The sequence below is a fragment of the Aquarana catesbeiana genome, linkage group LG12 (assembly GCF_042186555.1).
Source record: "Aquarana catesbeiana isolate 2022-GZ linkage group LG12, ASM4218655v1, whole genome shotgun sequence".
Taxonomy (NCBI): Eukaryota; Metazoa; Chordata; class Amphibia; order Anura; family Ranidae; genus Aquarana; species Aquarana catesbeiana.
In genome coordinates, this window is record NC_133335.1 from 18,647,692 (window position 1) to 18,669,721 (window position 22,030).

General features: G+C 45.6%; 2 protein-coding genes across 3 annotated transcripts in view; one reads left to right on the forward strand and one right to left on the reverse strand.

The window, feature by feature from the left end:
• Positions 1 to 1,167, reverse strand: part of MAPRE1 (microtubule associated protein RP/EB family member 1) — an 80,451-nt gene extending 79,284 nt beyond the window's left edge. The window contains exon 1 of one of the 2 annotated variants that reach the window (XM_073607279.1): positions 1,057 to 1,167. The gene's annotated coding sequence lies outside the window, so the exon portion shown is untranslated. The remainder of the gene's footprint in view (positions 1 to 1,056) is intronic. The other variant, XM_073607276.1, reaches the window with a different exon arrangement.
• A 1,751-nt stretch (positions 1,168 to 2,918) lies between these two features.
• On the forward strand, positions 2,919 to 20,964 carry COMMD7 (COMM domain containing 7). The gene is made up of 9 exons (XM_073607281.1): positions 2,919 to 3,077; positions 5,547 to 5,600; positions 8,239 to 8,341; positions 11,163 to 11,219; positions 11,296 to 11,333; positions 12,512 to 12,602; positions 16,076 to 16,122; positions 17,953 to 18,001; positions 20,541 to 20,964. The coding sequence occupies exons 1-9, from the start codon at positions 2,922 to 2,924 to the stop codon at positions 20,615 to 20,617; spliced, it is 672 nt and encodes a 223-aa protein (XP_073463382.1). The 5' UTR covers positions 2,919 to 2,921; the 3' UTR covers positions 20,618 to 20,964.
• Positions 20,965 to 22,030: the final 1,066 nt, after the last annotated feature.

Genomic DNA, 22,030 nt, shown 5'->3' on the forward strand with positions numbered 1-22,030 from the left:
GCACGGGGGGGGCTGACAATTGATGGGCAGGGGGGGGCTGACAATTGATGGGCACGGGGGGGGGCTGACAATTGATGGGCACGGGGGGGCTGACAATTGATGGGCACGGGGGGGCTGACAATTGATGGGCACAGGAGGGGGGGCTGACAATTGATGGGCACAGGAGGGGGGGCTGACAATTGATGGGCGCGGGGGGGGCTGACAATTGATGGGCGCGGGGGGGGCTGACAATTGATGGGCGCGGGGGGGGCTGACAATTGATGGGCACGGGGGGGCTGACAATTGATGGGCACGGGGGGGCTGACAATTGATGGGCACAGGAGGGGGGGCTGACAATTGATGGGCACAGGAGGGGGGGCTGACAATTGATGGGCGCGGGGGGGGCTGACAATTGATGGGCGCGGGGGGGGCTGACAATTGATGGGCGCGGGGGGGGCTGACAATTGATGGGCGCGGGGGGGGCTGACAATTGATGGGCGCGGGGGGGGCTGACAATTGATGGGCGCGGGGGGGGCTGACAATTGATGGGCGCGGGGGGGGCTGACAATTGATGGGCGGGGGGGTGACAATTGATGGGCAGGGGGGGTGACAATTGATGGGCACAGGAGGGGGACTGACAATTGATGGGCACAGGGAGGGTGGGCTGACAATTGATGGGCACAGGAGGGTGGGCTGACAACTGATGGGCACAGGGGGGGGGGTGGGCTGACAACTGATGGGTACAGGGGGGTGGGCTGACAACTGATGGGTACAGGGGGGGTGGGCTGACAATTGATGGGCACAGGGGGGGTGGGCTGACAATTGATGGGCACAGGGGGGGTGGGCTGACAATTGATGGGCACAGGGGGGGTGGGCTGACAATTGATGGGCACAGGGGGGGTGGGCTGACAATTGATGCAGGCTGGGTGCCTCTTCTTATACCGGCTATAAGGTATGAAGCAATAGGCGAAAGAGATGACAGGTCCCCAGGGACAGCAGTCTTCCATCACACACAGCCCCGGTTACCCTCTCCCACCTCCCTCCCTATTACCGCTCCTCACCCGCTCCGCCCCTTACCTTCTCCGCCTCGCTCAAGCCAGCCTTACCGTGCTGACGTCACGCACCTGAAAGGAGAGCGTGCAGTACGTCGTTACGTCAATTCATGCGTCCTTCACACCTCGGGTTTGTTGCTAGGAGACAGGTTGCCCGCCCAGCGACCACGTGACCCCGCCCTCTTTTATTTGTTATTATTTCCTGTTATTATAATTGTCGTTATAATTATTATTTATCATTTGAATTATTATTTATATCTATAGTATTATTAATATCGTTATTTATAATGATATTGCTATGCAAGAAATTAATGTTGGCATTCTTTTAATTTTATGTATGCATTATTATTTATTAGTAATATTATTTAAAGTAGTATTCTATTATTAAAATTAATAACAGAAATAATAATAATAATGTCATTATATTTTAGAGGGAGAGAGAGATTACATAGTGGAGAATGTGGTTATATAGAGGGAAAGAAAAAAAAGAAGGAGGGATGGAGGGAGAGAGAAAGAAAATAAAAAAAGAGGGATGAAGAGAAAGAGGGACGGAGGGGACATCGGTCTGATTCCTGTGAATGTCCCGGGCAGATCGGGACTGTTGCCAGCTATGCTATAGTATTAAAGTACTCACTGCTCCCCCAGCACCTACATGAAAGTTATGTAGGGAGGTGAGGGGGAGATGTGGGGGAGCTGGGCCAGCACAATAATTAGACACTATTATGCCACGTACACACGGCCGGACTTGGGAACGGTCTAAACTCCGTCGGCATTTCCGACGGAGAGATTTAGAACATGTTCTATATCTGAGTCCATCGGAAATGCCGACAGAAAAAGTCCGATGGGGCATACACACGGTCGGAATGTCTGACCAAAAGCTCCCATCGGACTTTTTCTGTTGGGAAGTCCGGCCGTGTGTACGCGGCCTTAGAAGAGCAGGGGTGGAGGAGCTGGGCCAGCACTGACAGTAATTAGACACTACCAGAACAGGAGACTGAAAGAAGGGAGATGGGGCTTTACTGGGAAATTACTCTTTTCTAGAAAGTTCATTTCAAGTGCAGTGTTGTGTGAGTGAAACATAGGAAACAATGGGCCAGAAGAACGAGGGGTGAATGAGACCTTAAGGAAAGAAAAAGAAAAAACACTGCAGCTCTGCATTTAAAAGACTTGATTTTTTTGTATGTTTTAAAAATTGGTGGCAGCATACCTCCCAACTTTTTGAGATGGGAATGAGGGACACCTGTCAGCAAAAGTATGCAGGGATAGGACACACCCCTTGCCACGCCCCTTTAAAGGGGAATTGTACCCCCACAAGTGCTTTTTTTTACCACTACTATTCCTTTATATTGGCTTTTGGAATTTACAAATGCAGCAATTTAGAAATCAGGTGAAAGTTTTAGCGCTGGAAAGCACGTTTTGATAAATAAAAAGTGCATTTTATATACAACTATATAGATCAGACCAAAATGAGGGACAAATGAGGAGGAAAGAGGGACAGAGGGACATTGCTCCAAATCAGGGACTGTCCCTTGAAATCAGGGACATTTGGGAACTATGTGGCAGGGTCTCTTTTAATGTCATGTAATAAAACAGGACATGTAATTGTAAACCCGGTACTGCCCCTTTAAATTTCTCTGCCTGATTGCAGAGTGACGGGCACAGGAGCCAATGGAGCGGCGAGGATACACCACCGTGCTCTGTTCTGACCAATCACAGCACGCCTCTCTCCACAGACCCGACTCCAGAGGTTTGGATAGTACTGATAAAATAACATTCCTGACATGACTGTTTCCCTGGGAGAAGGAATATAAACTGAACTGAGACGGTCCGGTTGTGTTTTTATACCTGTGGCCGGTTGAAGTCACGCAGAACACAGCGGGCTCCGGGAAAATGTCTCCCGCGGTGGGGAGGAGCGCGCTCTGGCGGATGGAGTCACGTGACGGGTCAGCTGATCAGGCGGCTGTCATGGCTCTGCGCTGCTCTCCCGCTCCGCTGCCGGATTCCGTGTCCGCGGATATGCAGAACATGAGGCAGCTGTCCGGGGAGGTGAGGAGACTGAGCGGGCGGTTCATGGAAGGTGAATGCTGAATGACAGTCATCAGCGTGCCCCCCCCCCCCCTTTCAGCTGCCGCTGTAGTTTGTTCCAGTACAGAATACAGCAGTGACATAGAGGTGGTCGGGAGATACCTCGGTATCCAGAGGGGGGGTAGACAATCAGAATGCCATATTCGCGTGTGTACTCACCCCCCCCCCTTCCACCTGCAGCTGTGGTTCATTCCAGTGGAGAACGCAGCAGTGACATGGGATGGGCGGGAGGTACCATAGCATGGGAGGGGGGTTGGCACATAATCTGACACACCTAGAAGTGTTGAATAGAGGCAGTGCCCACCCCACTTAATTAAAAAAAATAAAAAGCCTCTTTTTTTTTTTTTCTTTTCCTAATATGTGGTCACATGACACTGCAGACCTCCGTCTTCTCCTCTTTTGTTTACTTCCTGTTTGGGTCCTCCTTCGTGTGTGTCCACTTCAGTGCCTGCATGAAATGGACACTTCTGATTGGATGTTCAGAGGTGGGGTTCTCTCAGGATCCAGAGGGGTACTTATGTTATCACAGGGAATGGTGTCCATATCAGCGCCTGCATGAAATGGACACTTATGATTGGATGTTCAGAGGTTGGGTACTTCTGTTTTCTCAGGGAACAGTGTCCACATCAGTGCCTGCATGACATGGACACTTCCTATTGGATGTTTTGAGGTGGGGTTCTCTCAGGATCCAGAATAGGATGGACAGCATCACAGGGAGGCTGGTAGGAGATTTCAGACACCACTGAATTGGCGGCTCCCTTACACCCAGCAATGGACTTAGGTGGGTATATCTGGGGCTTCACAAGGTAGAGGGGGGGGGTGTGGTGGTAAAAGAATGTCTTGTAGAAATAGGAAGGGGTTGAGAAAAAATAGTTTTAGCCCAGAATAGGGCTTTAAAACGGAACTTCCTTCCTCCCAGCAAGTTACACCTCCCCTCCCCCACCCTTAACTTTCCACTGGGTAACCTACAAAAAACTTCCAGCGGTGTTCTGTAAGGGTCCACTGGGTCCCACGCTGCCATGTCATCAGGAGGCTGGCTGCAAAAACCCAAAAAGACGATGACATCACAGATTAAGATGGAGCACGTCATCATCAGGGGTACTGGCTGTAAGTACCGGAAAGAGAAACCCGCCTCCCCTGATGACATCACAGATTAAGATGGAGCACATCATCAGGGGTACTGGATGTAAGTACCAGAGAGACAGCCGCCTCCCCTGATGATATCACAGATTAAGATGGAGCATGTCATCATCAGGGGTACTGGATGTAAGTACCAGAGGGACATCCGCCTCCCCTGATGACATCACAAATAAGGTTGGCACAGGTGCATGCCCCACAGTACATCCTCAGGGGAGCAGCTGCACATACCAAAAAGAGAGCCGCTCTCCTATGAATGTCACAACACATGTACAGTGACCTAAAATGCGGCCTAATATGGGTATCCCAGGAGGCTGCAGGCAGGTGACCCTAGGAGGACATCAGGGAAGTGCAAGGAGAATTGTTTTCATTGTGAATAAAGTAAGGGAGGTTTATTTTATTTTTTTTTTGCCATCTGTCCCATTGAGATTTCCCTTCACTTCCTTTCCCAAAGCCAAGACAGGAAGTGAGAGAAAAACTTCCTAAGTGAAGGAATCCCTGGTTGTCACCAGAACTAGCGTCCCCATTGGAAGATTATCCCTCTATTCCTGTTCTGGTGACACCCCAAAATTTGTGATCTCTTATATTGGTGACCAGGGTGTATTCAACCCCCCCCCCCCCACGGGGACACAGACAATGATTAAATCTGACAGATGTTCTAAGCCTTCTCCAAAAAAAAAGTTTTGGATGCAGTTGCACTTTATAAACCATTTGCAGAGTTTTCAACCTTTAAAATTGCATGTACAATGTACTGCATTGTGTGCAAGCTTTGTCAAAATTGAATGTTTTTGGCTATTTTTTCTCTCTCTACGGAATACAGTGATCAGGGAAATGCTGCTTTATGGCCACCAGATGGTGCTGAAGATCATAGTAAACAAATATGTATCGTCAGAGCCATCTAGTGGCCATATTGCGGTATTTTTCTTAGCCCTACACGTTTCATGCGTGAATAACATTTAATCAGGAGAGAAAAATAGCCTAATAACATTTGATCCCCCCCCCCCCCCCCCCAGTTGCACTGATTGAATAGAAATACAAATAGCAATTTTTTTTTTTAATAATCCCTGTGTGATTGGTTTAGATCTTGGACATTATGTGGCAGTTTGGTTTAATGGCTTCTTGTAACGCTCGGCATACTTCTAGTGGTGATAGATTGGAGCCAGAGATTTCTCTGAGCTCATTATACGTTGTGCTGGAGGTCAGTAATGAGGAAATGATGGGATTATGTCAGGAAATGGGAGGATACAATGTGTACATTTCCATCGCTGACCTCACTTGTCTTCTCTTCCGCAGCAAGTGTGCCGACTCTGCAAAGTCATCTTTTCCTTTATGAAGGAGCAGAAGGAGGTAATTTCTAACAGTCCTCGACATTGTCTGGGATAGAAAAGTAAAGAAGAGGAAATAGTCTTTGTGCAGAGAAATCTATTCTCTTGGGAACAAATAAAGTGGTTGGAAACCCTTAAGGGCTTAGCCGCAATTTTACTGCCCCCTGACTGTCTGCCTCAACACTAACATGCACTATGCATGCATTTGTGGTGCTGTAGTAAAAATTCCAATGATCATCAGATCCATCTAGCGGTCAAAATGCTGTATATTTTCTCATTGAGGTATTCTTCACTGAGGCATCCATTGTTGTAGTTTAGTGTTTGCTGCCACTGTCTACATGGAAGAACAGTGAGAACAGTGGGCGGGCACATGATTACTGATGGTGAGAACAGTGGGCGGGCACATGATTACTGATGGTGAGAACAGTGGGCGGGCACACGATTACTTGTGGTGAGAACAGTGGGCGGGCACACGATTACTGGTGGTGAGAACAGTGGGCGGGCACATGATTACTGGTGGTGAGAACAGTGGGCCGGCACATGATTACTGGTGGTGAGAACAGTGGGCGTGCACACGATTACTGATGGTGAGAACAGTGGGCGGGCACACGATTACTGGCAGTGAGAACAGTGGGCGGGCACACGATTACTGGTAGTGAGAACAGTGGGCGGGCACACGATTACTGGTGGTGAGAACAGTGGGCGGGCACACGATTACTGGTGGTGAGAACAGTGGGCGGGCACACGATTACTGGTGGTGAGAACAGTGGGCGGGCACACGATTACTGGTGGTGAGAACAGTGGGCGGGCACACGATTACTGGTGGTGAGAACAGTGGGCGGGCACACGATTACTGGTGGTGAGAACAGTGGGCGGGCACACGATTATTGATGGTGAGAACAGTGGGCGGGCACACGATTACTGGTGGTGAGAACAGTGGGCGGGCACACGATTATTGATGGTGAGAACAGTGGGCGGGCACACGATTATTGATGGTGAGAACAGTGGGCGGGCACACGATTACTGGTGTTGAGAACAGTGGGCGGGCACACGATTACTGGTGGTGAGAACAGTGGGCGGGCACACGATTATTGATGGTGAGAACAGTGGGCGGGCACACGATTACTGGTGGTGAGAACAGTGGGCGGGCACGCGATTACTGGTGGTGAGAACAGTGGGCGGGCTCACGATTACTGATGGTGAGAACAGTGGGCGGGCACACGATTACTGGTGGTGAGAACAGTGGGCGGGCACGCGATTACTGGTGGTGAGAACAGTGGGCGGGCTCACGATTACTGGTGGTGAGAACGGTGGGCGGTCTCACGATTACTGGTGGTGAGAACGGTGGGCGGGCACGCGATTACTGGTGGTGAGAACGGTGGGCGGGCACGCGATTACTGGTGGTGAGAACGGTGGGCGGGCACACGATTACTGGTGATGAGAACGGTGGGCGGGCACGCGATTACTGGTGGTGAGAACGGTGGGCGGGCTCACGATTACTGGTGGTGAGAACGGTGGGCGGGCTCACGATTACTGGTGGTGAGAACGGTGGGCGGGCACACGATTACTGGTGGTGAGAACGGTGGGCGGGCACACGATTATTGATGGTGAGAACAGTGGGCGGGCACACGATTACTGGTGTTGAGAACAGTGGGCGGGCACACGATTACTGGTGGTGAGAACAGTGGGCGGGCACACGATTATTGATGGTGAGAACAGTGGGCGGGCACACGATTACTGGTGGTGAGAACAGTGGGCGGGCACGCGATTACTGGTGGTGAGAACAGTGGGCGGGCACACGATTATTGATGGTGAGAACAGTGGGCGGGCACACGATTACTGGTGGTGAGAACAGTGGGCGGGCACGCGATTACTGGTGGTGAGAACAGTGGGCGGGCTCACGATTACTGATGGTGAGAACAGTGGGCGGGCACACGATTACTGGTGGTGAGAACAGTGGGCGGGCACGCGATTACTGGTGGTGAGAACAGTGGGCGGGCTCACGATTACTGGTGGTGAGAACGGTGGGCGGGCACGCGATTACTGGTGGTGAGAACAGTGGGCGGGCTCACGATTACTGATGGTGAGAACAGTGGGCGGGCACACGATTACTGGTGGTGAGAACGGTGGGCGGGCACGCGATTACTGGTGGTGAGAACGGTGGGCGGGCTCACGATTACTGGTGGTGAGAACAGTGGGCGGGCACATGATTACTGATGGTGACAACAGTGAACCATGCTTGTCTAACAGGTATTGAAATGGCCACTTGTAGTTCATCTTTGGTCCATGTGACAGGGGGTGACAACACAGAAGTCCTATCATGAGGCCTAATTCAGACAGCCAATTAGCTTCTCCACCAGTAGGAATCTGTTCTTCTTACTGGTGGAGAAGCTTCGGCCCCGCGTTCAATGTTTTTTTTTTTTTTTTTATCATTCTAGAAGGGAGATCTCACTGGTTGGGCATTAAAAGGACCTATAAAAAGTCAGGGTTGTCTGGCCACTCCTGTTACATTCTCTATAAAAAAAAACGTAAAGCAGGGAGGTGGTTGGTGGATTTAGATCTGGGTCCACACACTATCTACATAGCTGTTGTATTCCCACCTTTACTTTGCTGACTTTGAGTCTCCTGGACACATTTTCATCTGATCTGTTCTGATGCAGGTTGACCAGTTCACGTCGCAGTTGGAAGACTTTGCCAGAGACAACGGGATCAGCCTGGGGCCCCTGAGGAACATAGTGAGGAGCGTCCTTCTTGTACTAAACGGTGAGGCTCAAGTAGTACGGGGAATGTTGATTGGCGTTCACCTCCTCTTTCTCTTCTTCTTCTTTTTTTTTTTTTTTTTTTTTTTTAGTTACTTTTTTTCCTTGTCTATGGATTGCAATCAAAAATAAAATCATTTTTGCAAAACCATCACTAAAAGAAATCCTCGTTTGTCCTAAAAAAAAATAATCTACAAAAACACCTTTTTAGCAGAGTGGGAGGGTTAGAACTTCTGACTGTTTTTATTGGTCTCTGTGCCTTTTCTGTCCAGCGACAACTGCCTCTCCATTTCCTAAACTGGTGTCACACACACAGGAAGTGGGGAAATTCTCCTCAATGGTGTCACAGATTAACCGCTTCCCTACCAGCCACAGTGTGTAATATACATCACGGTAGGGAAGATGTTATACTTGGATCATGGTTGAGGCTACAAACATGATCCCTGTATCAATTTTTAGGGCCAGTGATTCTCTTTCAGGTAAAAGTATTCCGACTGACTGGGCAGCCACTGGAATACTTCTACAAGTGGCAGAAGAGGCCCCCCCCCCCCCTCCCACCACCTCCCAAGCAATCAGGAAGCCCAGTGATGATGCGGCTGGCGGCATCCAGTTCTGGCCTCTCAGTGAGCTGGTACTCCCACTGTGTGACTTTAGAACCTGTAAGCGATGACAATGTTGTCACTTCCGGTTCTGGATCTTTGTTTACTGGCGGCTTAGCGACCAGTGAAGCAGCTGATCAGACCGATCTGTGTCTGATCGGCTGTATTGGTGTCTAATAGATCCCCCATCTCTCCATAAAGCATACTTGTCATTGCTATTGCAAAGGGATGTTTACATTCCTTTTGACAGCAATAAAAGTGATCAAAAAAAGAAACGCTGTAAAAAAAATGATCAAAATAATAATTTTTTTTTTAGTCCTTTTTTTTTAACCACTTCAGCCCCGGAAGATTTGGCTGCTGAATGACCAGCCCATTTTTTGCGATTCAGCACTGCGTCGCTTTAACTGACAATTGGTTGTGCAATGTTGTACCCAAACAAAATTGACGTCCTTTTTTTTTTTTTTTTTTTCCCCACAAATAGAGCTTTATTTTGGTGGTTTTTGATCACCTCTGCGGTTTTTATTTTTTGCTCTATAAACAAAAAAAGAGCGACAATTTTGAAAAAAACACAATATTTTGTAATTTTTGCTTTAATAAATACCCCCATTTATTTATTTATTTTTTTTAAAAAAGCAAATTTTTTTTCTCAGTTCAGGCCAATATGTATTCTACATATTTTTGGTAAAAAAAATCGCAATAAGCGTATATTGATTGGTTTGCGCAAAAGTTATAGCGTCTACAAAATAGGGGATAGATTTATAGCATTTTTATTATTATTTTTTTTTTTTTTTTTTTTTATTAGTAATGGCGGCGATCAGCGATTTTTATCATGACTGTGACATTATGGCGGACACATCGGACATTTTTGACACATTTTTGGGACCCTTGTCATTTATACAGCAATCGGTGCTATAAAAATGCACGGATTACTGTAAAAATGTCACTGGCAGGGAAGGGGTTAACACTAGGGGGGCGATCAAGGGGTTTAATATGTTCCCTAGTGTGCGTTCTAACTGAAGGGGGGAGGGGACTGTGTAGGGGAGATGACAGATCGCTGTCCATACTTTGTATGACCAGACGATCTGTCTTTTCTCCCCTCAGAGAACCGGGATCTGTGTGTTTACACACACAGTTCCTGGTTCTCGCCGTGTCACGAGTGATCGCGGGAGCCCAGCGGTCATCGCGCCTGCCGGGCACTCGCATCGGCTCGGGGGGTGAGAAGCGGGTGCGCGCGCAAGCCCCTAGTGGCCACAGGGCGAAGCGATGTAACAAGATGTCATTTCGCCCATTCTGCTGCAGTAAAACTGCAGCTGCTGGTCGGCAAGTGGTTAAAGCGCCTCCGTCACCCTGTGCTCACACGCAGTGGGGAACGCACATGTCGGTCCCGCACACATATGTAAACGATGATCGCGTGTGAGGTATCACCGTGAATGTCGACGCAAGAGTAATAATTCTAGCACCAGACCTCCTCTGTAACTCTAAACTGGTAACTTGCAAAGGCTTTTAAAGCGTTGCCTATAGATAATTTAAAGTGCCGTAGTTTGTCGCCATTCCACGAGCGTGCGTATATTTAAAGCGTGATATGTTGGGTATCTATTTACTTGGTGTAACATCATCTTTTATATCTTACTGAAAAAGTGGTATTATATTGTGTTTGTTCACTTAAATTTATCAATGTATATTTAACAAAAACAAAAGCATGGGAAAAACCGCTGCGCAAATACCGTGTGACATAAAAAATTGAAACACCCATCATTTTATTCTCTAGGGCCTTTTTTGCTTAAAAAAAAAAAAAAAAAAAATATATATATATATATATATATATATATATATATATATATATATATATATATATATATATATATATATATATATATATAATATGTTGGGGGGGGGGGGGTTCTAATTAATTTTCTAGCAAAAAAAAGTAGCTTTCTATATGTATGTGAGAAGTGTCAGAATTAGTGTATTGAGGTAGTAAAACAAAAAAAACTTGGCGTTTTTTTTTTTTTTTTTTTTGAAAGGATGGGAGCGCCACACCAGCTTGTCAGACTTTAAAAGATTTTTATTTTGAAATTGCCAACGCGTTTCGGGGGCTAAAAACAGGATGATGCAGGAGCTAAAAAAAGCTTGTCAGGAGTTTTACAAAAATAAATAAATAAATAAATGGCTGCATGTAAAAAAAATACATCCACTGATTACTGTTTGTGTTCCCCTCTGATCTAGCTGCCCTGAAAAGGAACCTAAAATCAGAAGAGCTGAGAGCGGATCTCATCGCCCTAGGTGAGAAGATTGTCTCCTGAACATGGTATAGATGTTACCCGGGTGTTATGTGCTGATCTCTGTTCTCTATACGCAGGGCTCGATGAGGAGAAAGCTGCCTATTTTACAGAGGAGGTGAGCGACTTCTGGCCCTTGTGTACCCAACAGGGATTGACCCTCCAGTGGTGACCCGCTCCACCGCAACAGGGAGCGTAATAGCGCCATGGTTTTTTAAAGAGGACCGGTCATCAAGGGGCATCTGTAATAATAAAAAAAAAAAAAAAATCCACTCTCTATTTATCCACCTGCCAACCAGGCCTTTTCTGGCACTTTTTGATTACAATTTTAAACCAATATTTTTTGCTAGAAATATAGTTAGAACCCCCAAACAGAGAGTCTGTGTGTGTGTGTGTGTGTGTGTAGATAGAGAGATAGAGAGAGATAGAGAGAGATAGAGAGAGATAGAGAGAGATAGAGAGAGATAGAGAGAGATAGAGAGAGATAGAGAGAGAGAGAGAGAGAGAGAGAGATATAGATATATCTATATATATCTTTTAAATATGAGATCTGGTGTCAAAAAGACGTCAAATCTCATATTTACACTTAAATACAACAAAAAAAATAAAACAATGTCTTCTTTTTAAAAAATTTTTTTTAAAAATTAACTCTTTTTGAGACTATTGGGCGGAAGTGATGTTTTGACGTCACTTCCATCATCCAATGTTATGGAGCCGAGCGGGGACCATCCTTCCGCTACTGAGTGGAGGGAAAGCATTGGATCGTCTCCACCTCTACCGGCGGCTCCGGTAAGTGGCGGAGATGACCGGAGCGCGGCGGAAGTGGGGTATGGGGCATTTCACCCCCATCAGGGGCTTAATCATAAATAGCGGTCACAGAATGAAGGGGCATTAGAGGTCTGGTGACTGTTTGGTGATGGACAGCTACATAAAGCTTATTCATGACGTTGAGGATTTTGTGCACACGTTTCTGATGTGGTGATGTTTCTCAGGGAAGGTCCCCGTCCAATGGCGGCTGGTATTGGGTAGCCTGGAGTCCAGCTGAGGCAGCATCATCTGTCATAGTGATTGTAAGGACACAAATTGAGGGTGAATCTCCCCAGCGGGGACGCAAACAATAACACATTCTTGCACCATCCGAAATTAAAGAACAAGTCTTAGTGGAAGTCGGGTTTTGACATTTGTTGAGTAGAGGGCAAAACCTAATACATGTCATTCCAATGGTATGGATCTCTCTATTGTGATGTGTTGGGTGCATGCTATGACCTAACCTGCTTTGTATTCCTCTGATTGCAGTGGAGTCGTGACGCAGCAGCGCTGTCACGGCTGGCAGTTGGTCGAACGCTCAGTATTAACCAATTGGTGGACATGGAGTGGAAGTTTGGAGGTGAGTCATGTGGACACAATTGCTTAGAATTCTTACTTAAAGTGGGTGTAAACTTCAGACAGGAAATATGAACAAAGTATAACCCTCTATAGCAGGGATATGCAATTAGCGGACCTCCAGCTGTTGCAGAACTACAAGTCCCATGAGGCATAGCAAGACTTTTACGGCCACAAGCATGACACCCAGAGGCATGATGGGACTTTTGCAAAAGCTGGAGGTCCGCTATTTGCATATCCCTGCTCTATAGTGTGTACTTGTCTCAATCCAGAGCACTAAGCGTCATTTTTCTGTCTGCTGCCTCCTTCCTCTGTTCCTCATCACTTCTGACAAGTTTTCCTGACACCAAGAGAAAAAAAGGTGACGGGAGGGAGATCCAGCACAACACAGCCTGTAAATTAACAGCCTCAGCTCTGTTGCTGTGTGAAGGGGAGTGTGTCCCTTTCCTCCAATCGCCTCTCAGAACTCTCTTCACTGAGCTCTGCAGTGTGCAATTTCAGCTCTGTGCCCCCTGGTCTCTGAAAGCTCAGACAAGCTTTATAAATTCTGGACTTTGAACACCTGTAGAGAAGAGAAGACTAATAATGCAAACAAAGTCCTGTGCTTCTACCCGTACAATGCTTAGTTAGTAGAGCTCACATGTGCTTGATTCAGCACCCGTGAGCTCATAAAGATGATCTGCACAACCAAATGTTGCTCTTAATATCTTGCTTTTTATTACGAAAACCACAGTGTGAAAATGAAGATACAGTCAGTCAGTTGGCTGTATCTGCAGTTGGAAACTGTGGTTTTCGTAATAAAAAGCAAGATATTTAGAGCAACATTTGGTTGTGCAGATCATCTTTATGGATTACCTTTCTCAGAGACGAGAGGACTGCAGATAAACGGGTACAACTTGTGCAGGAGGATTTGTTCCATCTCTGTGTATCGCCTGAGGCCAGTCACTTCTCTGCGTATATGTAGGGGTATACAACCACTTTAAAATCTGACCTCTGGTCTTGCACAGTTGTACCGGCTCCTCTTCTGGACTGAAATGGCTTCCTCTGATTTCACTGCACACTGTGAGCTTCTCACAATGTGCATTAGAAGTTGCCACAAGTCAGATAGGGCCCCGCCTCATTGCTGGAGGGCGTCCAGCTTCATCTAGTTTAAGGCCAGCGATAGACGGCGCAAAATTCTTTCCTGCAGCCATTTGACTAGAAAGTGACAGGAGCAGCAGCAGACTGATGAGCTCATCTCTCTGCCACTCTGCTTTATCCTCCTATCAGCATGTCCCTTGTTGGCACATAGGCACTGCAGCACAACTGATTGGTGCCTTGTGCTGCTTCTCCCTTCTCCAGACTGAGTCCTCCTGTACAGGATCGCTGAAGGCTGATACCAGGCCACATACAGGTACTATTACTGCTTGCATTGAAAACTACGGCTAATGATGTCCCCATGAGTAAGCTCCAGTGGGCGGAGTCAAACGTGTAATGGGGCGTGGCCTGGCGGGGTTCCAGGCTGAGACTGCTCCTTGTTCATACACAGCGGGTCTTATTCTGATGTGCGGCTCCCGGGACCTTCAGTTTTTATCTATGGCTAATGATGTACTATTAAATACAGAGCTTCATTAACCACTTCAGCCCCTGAAAGTTTCACCCCCCCCCCCCCCCCCCCCCTTAATGACCAGGCCATTTTTTTGCAATACTTTAACTGACAATTGCGCGGTCGTGTGACGCTGTACCCAAATAAAATTGATGTGTCGTCCGTCCCCCCCCCACACACAAATAGAGCTTTCTTTTGGTGGTATTTGATCACCTCTGCAGTTTTTATTTTTTGCGCTATAAACAAAAAGAGTGACAATTTTGAAAAAAACAAACATATTTTTTACTTAAACTATAAAACATACCCAATTAAAAACATGTAAAAAAATCTAATTTCTTCATCAATTTAGGCCAATATGTATTCTGCTACATATTTTTGGTTAAAAAAAAAAAAATCCCAATAAACGTATATTGAATGGTTTGCGTTAAAGTTATCACGTCTACAAACTATGAAATAGATTTATGGCTTTTTTTATATTGTGTTTTTTTTTGTGTTTTTTTTTTTTTTTTACTAGTAATGGCGGCGATCAGCGTTTTTTAGCGGGACATTGCGGCGGACAAATTGGGCACGAAGTGACACTTTATGACAGGGATATGCAATTAGCAGACCTTCAGCTGCTGCAAAAATACAAGTCCCATCATGCCTCTGCCTCTGGGTGTCAGAGTCTTGCTATGCCTCATGGGACGTGTAGATTTTTGACACCCCTAGGCGAAACCTCATTTTGCCGCCCGCCCCCCCCTTGGCTTCACCCCTGACCCCCCCCTTCCCCCTTTTCCCTGCCCATGTAAACCCCACCTTTTTTAATGAAGCACCAATCAAATGTAGCCTCACCAGTGCCCATCAATGAATGTTTGCTTGCTTCCATTCATTCGGAGTCGGGACACAGACACAGTCCTCCGCCACTGCTGCGCCACTGACACTATGTGCAAATGGAGCGGCGGCTGCCTGCTGATGCTGAGACTTAGTTGCTTGCTGCAGAGAGAAGAAAGTAGGAAAACCAGTGGCCAGGCGCCCCAGGCAGCATGGTGCCCTAGGCGGCTGCCTAGTTTGCCTACTGATAGCACCGGCCCTGGGTGGACTGACTGGAGGAAGACAGAGATCTGTATTCCTGATTAGCAGGAACACAAGATCTCTCTCTTCCTGTCTGACAGAACGACGGTCTGCCTCTCCGGCGAACGTCGGACCCGCTGATTGGCTCCCGCTGTGTCCAATCACAGCGGGACCGGGTCACGGCCGCGCGCGCGCACCCCAGACCCCCAGGCAGAAAACAACATACAGTCGCGTTGTTTCGTCCAGCCGGGCCGCCCTGCCACAGTAGATGTGCAGTGGGCGGTCCGGAAACAGTTAATCACTCCCTGTATAGGGTGAGAATTTGTGGGTTGTCACGTTCTCCCCTAGTAGAGTCTACAGGCGGATGTGCTAACACCAATGTTGCGCATGCATGGTCCACCGCTATCCTCATCGGGTAGCCGGACCAGAGCAATGATATGCAGCCAGTGCTGGAGTGAGTGCTTATAGACATGAAGTGGTGAAATGGGCCGGAGGAGATCAGCAGTACTGAGATTCCGAAAAGGATGGCAATACATGCCCCCCCCACATACTTACTTTGATTCTTTACAGGACTATGGAGGAGATTTACTAAAACTTAAGTTCACAGAATCTGGTGCAGCTGTGCATGGGAGCCAATCTAACTTCATCTTGTTCAATTAAGCTTTGAAAATAAAACCTGATAGCTGATTGGCTACCATGCACAGCCGTACCAGATTTTGCACTCTTCAGTTTTAGTAAATCTCCCCGTTTTTGTAATTCAGGCACATTGTTAGTAGTTTTTTTTTTTTTTTTTTTTTTTTTTAATGATACGTAGATCTAACCCTCTATATTATCTCTTGTAGTTACAGCAGCCAGTAGTGAACTGGAAAAATCTGGGAGTATTTTTCCTGCAGGTAAGTGTCTCGCTATCCACTGACTGCCTACCTACTCCCCAAAAACTGTACCCTGCATTTAGTCATCACTGCCATGTTAGTCTTATATCAACCAATCATGAATCAGGCAATGTTTGTGGCGCAGTAGAACAGATCGCATTTATTATGGCCATTGATTGGGCTTGAATATGATTTTTTTTTTTTTTTTAACTCTGAAGTAGTTGGAAAGGCTTAAGGATTTTTAATTTAATGCATTAACCACTTAAGGACCCAGCCTATTTTTTCAAACTTGTTGTTTTACAAGTTAAAATCAGATCTTTTTTTTTTTTTTGCTGGAAAATTAAATAAAACCCATAGATATAGATATAGATATAGATATATATATATATATATATATATATATATATATATATATATATATATATATATATATATATATATATATATATTTTTATTAATTTTTTTCAGACACCCTAGAGAATAAAACGGCGATCGTTGCAATACTTTGTCACGCTGTATTTGCGTGGCGTTCTTACAAACGCAATTTTTTTTTTTTTTTTGCACTTTTTTTTAATTACAACATAAGAAAACAGTAAAGGTAGTCCAATTTGTTTTTTTCTTATTGCTAAAGATAATGTTACGCTGAATATATTGATACCCAACATATCACGCTTCAAAATTGCGCCTGCTCGTGGAATGGCGACAAACTTTGACACTTAAAAATCTCCATAGGCGACGTTTAAAAATTCTTGCAGGTTACCAGTTTTGCGTTAGAGGCGGTCTTTTATTAGAATTATTGATCTCGTGCTAACAATCTCGGCGATACCTCATATGTGTGGTTTGAACACCGTTTACACATGCGGGAGCTTCTGTGCGCTGGGGCACTTTAAACTTTTTTTTTTTTTTTTTTTTTATACCGTCCCTTTGAAAAAAAAAAAAAAAAAATCTGGATCACTTTTATTCCTATTACAAGGAATGTAAACATCCCTTGTAGTAGAAAAAAAGCATGAGAGGTCCTCTTTAATGTGAGATTTGGGGTCAAACAAGTCCCTTTTAAGACCATTGGGTGGAAGTGACGTTTGACGTCGCTTCCGTCATCCAATGGCATTGAGTCTAGTGGGGGCATTCATTCCCTCACTCGACACAGTGCCTCAGAGGGGAAAGGATCAGATCGTCTCCGCCGCTACCGACGGCTCTGGTAAGTGGCGGAGACTAGCGGAATGCGGCGGGAGGGGGGTGGTCACTTCTCCGGCCTCCGATAAAAGTGATCTCGTGGCAAATCCGCCGCGTAAACCACTTTTATCAGAAAGCGGACTGCCCGCCGTTTCAGAAAATACCGGGGTTATGGCACCCATCTGCTGTCATAACAACGGTATTCAACGTCAAAGTACCGACGAATAACGACGGTAGGCGGTCCCAGAAGTGGTTTAGAAACCTTCAATGCTTCCACCCCCCCTCAATACTTGCCTGAGCTTGATCTAGATGCAGTGATGTGCATAAGAGCAGCGTTTCTCCTGGCTCTCTCCCTTCTCATTGACTCAGAGACAGCAGCAGGAGCCATTAGGAGGTAACTGGGGGCGGTGCTGTCAGCGGACACACAGAACGAGCATTCACGAGTGCCCCCCCCCCCCCAGAGCAAGCAGCTAGCTATGGGGGAACTCAGTGTGGGGGGGAGGGGCCAGGAGCGCTGGCGGGGGGGGGGGGGTCCCAGGAAGAGGAGGATCGGGGCTGCTATGTTCAAAACCATTACACAGAACAGGTAAGTATAACATGTTTGTTATTTTAAGAACTAAAAAATGTTAAGGTTTACAATCACTTGAATTACCTGTTTTTTATTTCCTCTTTAGTTGAAGATGGTTATTAGGAAAGGCAGCCAGTTGGAGCCGGTGTATGTAGGTGAGTCCATTTGTAGTTCATCTACGTTTTTCTGCAAGAAATCTGAATTTGTGCATTAAAAGTTTATCTAAACCGAAGAAGAAAAATTTAATATATTGCAGCTTACCAGTCCTTAGATGTGGTGGCTGCATTCGTTTTCTTTTGTAGGCTTCCCCCCCCCTGGTGATCCTGCCAGTAACCCGCTTTCTGTCCCAGGATGACAACACTTACTCACTGTAATGTATCTGTAGAGAATCGGTGTTGTCACCCTAGGGAAGGTCTACAGACGCCCTCCCCTCTCTTCTCTTCTCCCAGAGGGGAGGGGTTCTGTAGTCTACAGAGAAAACTGTTCCGATGTAACTGAAAACACAGGAAGATATCCCGAGGCAAAGAGGGAAAGGTTGAGGGGATTTTTGCGGTGCCAAACAAAATGATAGAAAGAGATAATGACTTAAAATTAGCAGAATAGATTTTATTATTACAAAATTTTTTTTTATAAAATTACAAAATACAAAAAGAATTGTTCACAATAATAACAATGGTATAGTGGTTATATAGTAGGTAGGTTCAAGCCAAAATGAATGCATTGCACACCAGCCCAACATGTTTCGCTGATTGCTTCTTCAACAAGTTACACCCATATTCAGGATTTAATGTGATTTCTGGTCACACTTCACAGCCCCCCTCCCCTTACAGAGTCCAGAGATTTGTCTCCCAGCAGGCTCCTGTCATATTTTTTTTTTTTTTTTGATGCCCCATCTGCCACCGCAGCACAAGTGGTACCCCTTGGTTTGGACATGCAGAGGAATTTTATTCAGGAGCCTGAGCGTTGCACTCGCTAGTAGACATGTACATTGACAAAAAAAATTTGTTTTCGTTTCATTTGTTTTTTTTTTTTGCTTTTCGGAATTCGGAATTTGGAAATTCGAAAATTCGGAAATTTGAAAATCCGAAAATTTGAAAATCTGGAAAAAAAAAAAAAAAAAGAATCAGTAAAATTCAAAATAATAACTAACTAATAATAACAAACTATTAAATTACAGGTATTGGAATTTCCTTTCAAATTTGGCTGTTTGTGAACTTAACGAATACAAATTTATCTGAAGTTACGATTTATCCGAAATAATGAATGCCGCATCTTAAACAAATGGAATGGAACAAATTAATAAAAATAATAAAAAGGTATTATTATTTATTAGATTCCATTCCATTCCATTATTAGATTCCATTCCATTCCATTCCATTCTTTTAGATACGGCATTCGTTATTTCAGATAATTCGTACTTTGGATAAATTTGTACTCGTTGCGTTCACTAACAGCCAAATTTGAAAGGAAATTCCAATGCCTGTAATTTAATAGTTATTATTAGTTATTTCGGATTTTCATTCTTTTGAATTTTCAGATTTTCATTCTTATTTTCAAATTTCCTCATTTAGAATTTTCGAAATTCGGACATTTCAAAATTAACGAATTTGTCAAATTAGTTGAACGAATTCGGAACTAAACGAATTGCACATGTCTACTCACTAGCCACTGTTTGCGGTTGCAAAGCTTTGCAAGCTGCAATGTTCGAATAGGTATAGGCCATGATGGTAAACCTTGGCACCCCAGATGTTTTTGAAACTACATTTCCCATGATGCTCATTTACTCCGCAGTGTGGTTGAGCATCATGGGAAATGTAGTTCCAAAACATCTGGGGTGCCAAGGTTTGCCTTCACTGGTATAGGAGGTCACCAGAGCAAATGTCTTTGCTGGAAGGTAGTGTCCCTGGCAGTGAGCTTCCAGGTTTTATTGCTAAAGCTTAATTAAACAAGCCGAGGTTAGAAGCTGATTGGTTTCTCTGCAGAATTGTGACAGATTTTGCCCTCTCTGGCTTTAGTAAATAAACCCCTGTGTCTCGCCTCACCACAACAAAAAGCAGGAGGAAGTAGCAGTACCCTCATGTGAGTGTCTCGGTAGAGGTGCCTCGCCACAGCAGAGAGGAGGACACTGATGTGAGGGGAGCAGAGGAGGACATTACTGGGGGGGGGGGGTGAAGGGGGCAGTTGAGGTGAGTTCCCCCACTTTTTTTTTTTTTCCAGGACCCCCTGATGTAAATGGATAAATATGTTTTCTCATCAGCAGTATATAGCAGTCTTGTGACTTCTATCAGTGTCTGGTTAAAGCTTGTAGGAGGAGTCTTTCTCTCCTGACCCTCTGTCTGGACAGTGCTGATTGGCCCTGTGCAGATCACATGCACCTCTCCTAAGAAAAGAAAAACCTCTCTAGCAATAAACATCAAACTGAGCATGTGCAGACCGTCCCCTGGCTCTGTTAAGATCAGTTATTTTTTGGAGTCAGTGAAAGAAGGGGAGGATCAGAGAAGACAGGATCAAACAGCCTTTTTACACAATGCAGAGGATTAACCCCCTTAGGTTCCTCAGTGAGTATAACAAGCATGCTTTACTGTATATACAGACTGATTTTACTGTTGTGGGTTTAGTAACACTTACTACAGATATCAGTCATTTTTTATTCTGTTTAGAGTTCCACTTTAACAGCCGTTCTTTTCTCCCCAGAGCTGACCCTGCCGCAGTTCTACAGTTTTCTGCATGAGATGGAGCGAGCCAAGAGCAGTCTGGACTGTTTCACGTGACGGGGGGGGCGCCCCAGAAGCGATCTTCTACAAAGACTCCGCAGCGGCAAGACCTTCACCTGGTGCTCTGCAGAGCAATCGGTGCAGATAACACTGTGTGGGGCTGTCTTATGGAACGCAGGAGACAGAGCTGCAGCTGCCCATAGCAACCAATCGGCTTCTAGCGTTTCCCTTCATTTCTTCAGTCATTCAATCATTTCATTTCAAAAGTGAACCTGGAATTTGGTTGCTGTGCATAATACAACCTCTACTGTTTTCTTTGCTTCATTTTCTATGAACCATTGTGTAGGTTCTTCTGATCCACCTTCTCTGAAAAGTTACACCCAGAAATAAAACTTTATACACAACTTGTGTCTAATATATTTATGCAATGCCATGAGGTTTTAGGATGACATGGAAATCAACAGAAGTTAAAGTGGAAATAAACTCCCATCTCTGGCTTTTTAGCTATAGGCAGGCCTATAATAAGGCTTACCTATCGGTACTGTAAATATCGCCTAAACGTGCACTGTTTAGGAGATATTTACTTTTACATGCAGCCAGAAACGTCACCGGTGCATGCGCTCTGACTGAACGGTCATCTGGGCTGTTCCTTCAGAGTCTTGTGCCATGAATGATGGCTCCCACGCGCATGCATGCATACTAGCAAAAACACAGTGTTTTTTTACTGCTTTTAAAGGGATACTGTCAGCTTGCCTATGCAAACACCTGTAATTTCATCCCAAAGGTGTTCTATCGGGTTGAGGTCAGGATTCTGTGGAAGACAGTCAAGTTCCTCCACCCCAAACTCGCTCATCCATCTCTTTATAGACCTTGCTTTGTGCACTGGTCCAGATCATTTGGTGAAGGGGGATTATGGTGTGGGTTGTTTTTCAGGGGTTGGGTTTGGGCCCCTTAGTTCCAGTGAAGGAACTCTTAAGGCGTCAGCATGCCAAGACATTTTGGACAATTTCAAGCTCCCAACTTTGTGAAAAACAACCCCCACACCATAATCCCCCTCCACCAAATGATTTGGACCAGTGTACAAAGCAAGGTCCATAAAGACATGGATGAGTGAGTTTGGGGTGGAGGAACTTGACTGGCCTGCACAGAGTCCTGACCTCAACCCGATAGAACACCTTTGGCAATGAATTAGAGCGGAGACTGCGAGCCAGGCCTTCTCATCCAACATCAGTGCCTGACCTCACAATTGCACTTCTGGAAGAATGGTCAAACATTCCATAGACACACTCCTAGACCCTTATGGACAGCCTTCCCAGAAGAGTTGAAGCTGTTATAGCTGCAAATGATGGGCCAACTCAATATTGAACCCTACGACTAAGACCCCCATGCACACTATTAGATTTTGTGCAGATTTTTAGATTTATAATATGAGGTCAAACCTTAAGAGTTTCAATTTGTATGCAATCGGGC